Raw genomic sequence first — 5,658 nt, forward strand, 5'->3', positions numbered from 1 at the left:
TCATTTCACCATCCAAAATGGTATTTCTAGATCTGTAAGTTTATTTAATTCAGATACAAACATACATTGATGGACATTGCCAACTTGTTTAATGCCATAAACAAATAATTCTAATATACAGTGATTAAAATATAGCATAATACACAAAATCTCTTTTTTTTCTAAGAATGCAATCATGATATATTTAGAATGCTTAGGCCACTTCTGGATTAGCCCATCCATGTTAACAATAGGTTACCAGTTAAAGTCATGGAATATCACCATGTTGTCCTTGCTTATGGGCCTAAAACAGACAAAACACTAAGCAGCATTGGACATTAAGTCAGTCACCAGTCTACGTGAGAGTCATCTAGAACTGATCATTCAAGTCTAGGGGGAAAGCATTTAAATATAGCCTAGAAATATTTAGGCTACATTGATATCCTTAAAACAATATCCTCTTTATTGTGGCAATTGCCTACATGTAAAAGGGAAAAAAATATGTTAGTTATTTTACAACTGACTCATAACAGTGTGTCTTTCTAGAACCTCAAGGTAGTCCGGCTGTGTTTTAAATTTCCCGTGTAGCCATGTTTGGTCGCTTTTAGGCTGCACATTAAAATATTTCCGCGGTGTTCCATAAAGTGCCGTTTTGTTTAAACGATCCTGATTGTTCCGCCTTACTGAGTCGTATGATGGCACGACCGATCTTTTGGGCAATGTGCTGAAGTTGTAGCTCAGGGGTCCGGCGGTAGGAAGTTCCTTCACTCTCTCTCCAATGTTCTGATACAGTTCAGGGTCTCTGTTTGACTGATATTCAACTGTGCTAATAGAAAAAGTAGGACTCTGTGCTAGCTCATCCTTTTTGAGGTCAGTGGTGCTGAAGGAAAGTCCTTTCAAATTTCTATAAAACGTAACGTGGTTGCTGTCTTTCTGTATATAAATTGGATTCTGACACATCTGACCCACATGAGGAACGTAAGTGTATTCATGACTATCCATCTTGTCCCCTCGTGACTCTATGCTGTATGAGCTGTACTGTATCTGATAAGAGTTCAAATCTAAATTGTTCACGTTTGTGTGGATGCTTTCAATCCCCTTGCGTCTCTTCAAGACGAAAACGAATAAGCCAGCTCCGAAACAAACTGAAAGAATGAAAACCACCAGCAACCCCAATATCAATACCGACAAGGGCACCTCAGCGTGCATTTCAGGTAGACCTACATGACTCTCTGTGGGGGTGACATTATTTATAAAGCGAGCGGTCACTTCAGTGCTGGAGGAAGCAGTAAGTCCGGGCTGCTTGGTAGCTGTAACTTGGTTGGTTTCGGTGCATATTGCATCATTTCGCAAAGACCTGAGTAAACGGCCAGCATGTTTAGAAGGCGAGTCGCATGTGATCTCATTTACCACCACACTCGTACTGGACAACTCCATCCAGTTTTTCAGGGCAATGATATCACAGGTGCAGTCCCATGGGTTTTCCTGGAGGTCAATCTGAATGAAAGGAGAGAGCTGGTCGAGGACGCCTTGCACCGGCAAATGTGAAAAATGGTTGTTTCGAAGATTAAGTCTCGTTAGCATTGTTCCTGCGAAAACGTTATCAGGAAGGGATCTCAACAAGTTGTTATTCAAGAACAATAATTGTAGATTGTGCAGTGCATTGAATGTTTGTGGCAAAATGTCTTTGATAATATTGTATTCCAGGTATAGATATTGTAGACTTTGAAGACCACTGAATAACGACTGAGACAGACTCTCGATGTAATTGCCATTTAAGTACAGCCTGCGTAAATTAGAGAGGTTCTCGAAAGCCCCCTCCATAATGACAGAAAGTCTATTATTTCCTAAATGCAGGAGTTCAAGTGAGCTATATTCCATCAAATCGGTTCGATATATAACCTGCAAATAATTTCCAGTCAAATGCAGTTTCTTTGGATAGGATGGTTTGGGTTGCAAGTCTGATATATTATGTAGCTTCCGTTCTTGACAGTTGATATTCAGTCCGGTGTCTGAATTCTGAGATGTGCACATGCACACGCTTGGGCAAGTCAATGGCACGGGTGCGCGTGTCTGATAAACCATAATAGGCCCGAACACATGTTTATCTTTACCTGACGTCACTCGTGGTGTGGGACGGTGCCTCATTTTTGGAGGACGGGATGCTTTAGGAGCTCTCGTTGGGGTAACGCGTGCGCGTAATGTGGGAAGTGGGATGTGGTACTGCGAATCAGAGGAAGGTTCCATTGCGCGGTGAGATGAGTCGCCTACATTCCTTCGGGGACAAAGGTCTTGCTTGATTAAATGAGTGACGTCTTTTCCGTGCAGGCGAAAGGGCGTTTCACATACAATATCACCAACGAAGACTGATATTGTATCCAACCAGGCTTTCAGTGGAATCAGATCACAAGTACAATTCCATGGATTCTCTTCCAGCTGAATCTCCATGATGCCGCCAATATGTTCTAAAACACCAGTAAACGGAAGCATTTTCAACCGGTTCCCCCTTAAATCCAAGTGCGTCAGCATAACGAAGCGAAATATGTTGTTGGGGAGAGAAAGCAATAGGTTGTCATTGAGAATTAAGACTTTAAGCTTATTCAGTTTATTAAATGCTCCCGCTTCTATGATGCTAATATAATTATAATCCGCTTGCAAATACTCCAAATTGTCTAATCCAGAAAACGTCTCTTCTTTAATAATTTCCAGATTGTTGTTGTTGAGATGAATGCGCTTGAGATTTTTCAAACCAGAAAATGCTCCTGTTTTGATCTCCTGCAATCCGTTGTTGCCTAGGTGAAGTGATGTAACGTTGCCGTAGTGAAAAAAATCATTTGTGTTTAATCGTGTTAAAAAATTCCCATTCAGAAAGAGCTGCGATATTCTGTTCTGCGGAGGCTGGATTTGACCGATCGTTGTAAATCCCTTGTTTTCACAGTTAATATTCAATGCATTTTCTTTATCCTCACAAGAGCATAGATTCTTGCAGATATCTTGATCAATTTTGCTGGTTTCTGTCTTTGACGATATACTGATCACAGTTAAGACGCTAAGCAGCAGAACGTTGCTCAGCATTTTGGCTAAAAAAATATTATTTCCGTCTAGATCAAAGTATGGTGCTGGTAGGCTATGGATAAATCGCAGTGAAGGCATGCATGCAAAAAAGCTTATGGTCCAAATCTGAGAAGCACGTACCGGGTTGTGGTGTTCCCCTTAAACCTTAGTCTGAAGTCAGAAGGTAAAGGAGATAAGAATGATATCACATTCTGACGGATGATGAACCGAATGCATCCTTGTTCTCAAAATGTAGCACAGAAATCCGTTTCATGGACGACTATTCATGCTGCAGAACTCGGAACATTTCCCTGCGCTAGGAAAAATAATCATCTACTTCTAATTGTGCCACAGATACTTAGCATATTCCAAATACTCATTAACACAGACATTTGGGGTAGGCTACTGTGTGAAACCTGATATCTGTAAGTAGGCTAGAACAAAATCCGAAGTCCTCAGAATTCATTATCATGCAGAGGCGGATGCATGTCTCTGTGGTTTGACAGAATTTTTCGTTAGCATCCTCCCACATCGAAGACAAGGCGTCCTTGCGTCACACATGAGCTTTCGTTCCGTTAGTAGCTTAATGTGTTTAAAGGTAGGCTATGTATCAAGTCAAAATCAGTATTACAGATTTTTCATAAATCTTCAGTCAATCTTTCAGTAGCCTAAGCCCGTTGCCAAATTTAATCTAAGTCAATTGTGGCAACAAAAAATACTAGACTACTGAAAACATTTTTGGTCAAAAACTACTGAGATGGCGGCTTCTGTGGGTAGGCAGTTTATATAGCCTCTACAGTTGAGGGACCAAGCACCCCATTCCACAGCAAGGCCGACTTTGCATCTCCTATCGGCTATATGCCTACAAGTCTGTAGAATGACAGATGATGGAACCTGTATGATAATGTAGGCCTAGTAAGCAAAGTGACTTGGTGACTATCTCAGGCGTCTGATGGTTGTTGGCAGGGGTGATTGTAGGATCTGACTTTTGGGGGGGCTTAGCCCCCAGGAGCTGACATCTGCTCTTGACGAGGAATTATGAGGCTACACAATTTAATACAGTTTTTACATTTCTTAGGAAAGGCTAAGATTTTTCACAAAAGCATATAACAAGAATCTTTGATTATCCAACCATGATCTATGTACAAGTTCCACTGATATATACAACCCCCCACTAAATCAGCCATTCACTGAATGAGAGTTTAATATTCTAAACTGAGGAAAATGCACAACAGACCACAAAAAAGCACCATCTTGAATTTTAGGCTATTTTTAAAAACCTATGCCCTCTATATGGGATTTAATATACATTGAGACATGAATCACCTTCCTCTATGCCATGCAGGGCCGTAAGCACAAGATCCTGGGCCCCTGTAGTCCTGATGCCGCAGATGTTTCTTTTATGAGCAAATATTGTTCCCGCCCGCTTACTATTCAAGCCAAATGGTCATGAGTTGAGAGCACTTGCATGCGTCACTCTATCAGTATGGATTTCTAATGTATGCACAATCATGGATACTTCAGAGCCCTCCAGCAAACATCATCAGGATTTCAATCGTGTTTTCCAATTGTTTCCTTTATTGACTTATTGTAGCCTATGTGATCAAATGTAATGTTCAATATAATTTCTTAGTACTTTTTAAATGTCACACCATAGGACACGTTCACAGTGCAGTGAAAATGTGAAAAAAATAAGTGAGGTCATTGACAAAATGAATGACCACTATTATTGGCCGCGTTTCCCAAACGCGATCTTTCTTAAGGACTTAAGAATGCTCCAAAGAAGGAATCGCTAAGAAGGAGCGCTAAGATACGGGTGTTTCCCAGACGCCTTCTTAACTGCCTTCTTAGGAGAATCAAGCCAAAGAAGCTTCTTAAGAAGCTCTTAACGAGAGCTGTTCACCACGGTGGTGCTGAAACTGAATCAATCGATGCCAGGCAAATCGATCACCCACCCCTTTATAAGCGCACAAGTCACACACAGCGCCTGTGTTCCCCCTACAGATGCAATTAGGCTATGCATACGTATCGTGTGTGCGTGTGTGTGTGTGTGTGTGTGTGTGTGCAGGCCCGGGTGGCTAATCGGGAGATTTGGGAGGATTACGGTGGGCCGTTAACGTTTTGGGCCGGTGTGAATATCGTGAGCTTACAGTATACTGTATTGTTCCTGAAGATAATTTGCTGCGCCCTTGCGGCACTTCTGCAGCCTGGGCTGTGCGGTCACGGCTCCTTACGTCTGCCAAAAAAACTCAAACTAACTGATAAAACAGGGTGATTATCAATAGGCCTATTTTTTATAAGCTCAGGCCATTCATATATTAACTCATGCAAGACGCATCCCATCTCTCTTATAGATAGTGTGGTAGTAGGCATGTGATGTAGGCTAGTCTACTTTAATATATCCAAGAAGATGTTAACCCTCCAGCCCATGTAGCCTGCGAGTGGGGTGCACGTATGCATTAATGTAAACCGGACTTTTACATGGCGGACTGGCAACGTCTAGAGTACTGTAGCAGGTGAAGCCTAATTGGATTAGATTCATCTTAGTTCAATTACATCTGTTTCCTTGATATCTGTGAAATGCCACAGGGTTGTTGATGTTTTTTGTATGTGAAGTATTAAACT

At 41.5% G+C, this 5,658-nt stretch overlaps 1 protein-coding gene across 1 annotated transcript; it reads right to left on the reverse strand.

Moving 5' to 3' along the window:
- On the reverse strand, nt 1–3,054 carry slitrk2 (SLIT and NTRK-like family, member 2). The gene has a single exon (XM_062545141.1). It carries the CDS (start codon nt 3,052–3,054, stop codon nt 493–495), a length of 2,562 nt encoding a protein of 853 aa, XP_062401125.1. The 3' UTR covers nt 1–492.
- Between the last annotated feature and the right edge of the window lie 2,604 nt (nt 3,055–5,658).

The sequence above is a fragment of the Sardina pilchardus genome, chromosome 9 (genome assembly GCF_963854185.1).
Source record: "Sardina pilchardus chromosome 9, fSarPil1.1, whole genome shotgun sequence".
NCBI classification, from domain to species: Eukaryota; Metazoa; Chordata; class Actinopteri; order Clupeiformes; family Clupeidae; genus Sardina; species Sardina pilchardus.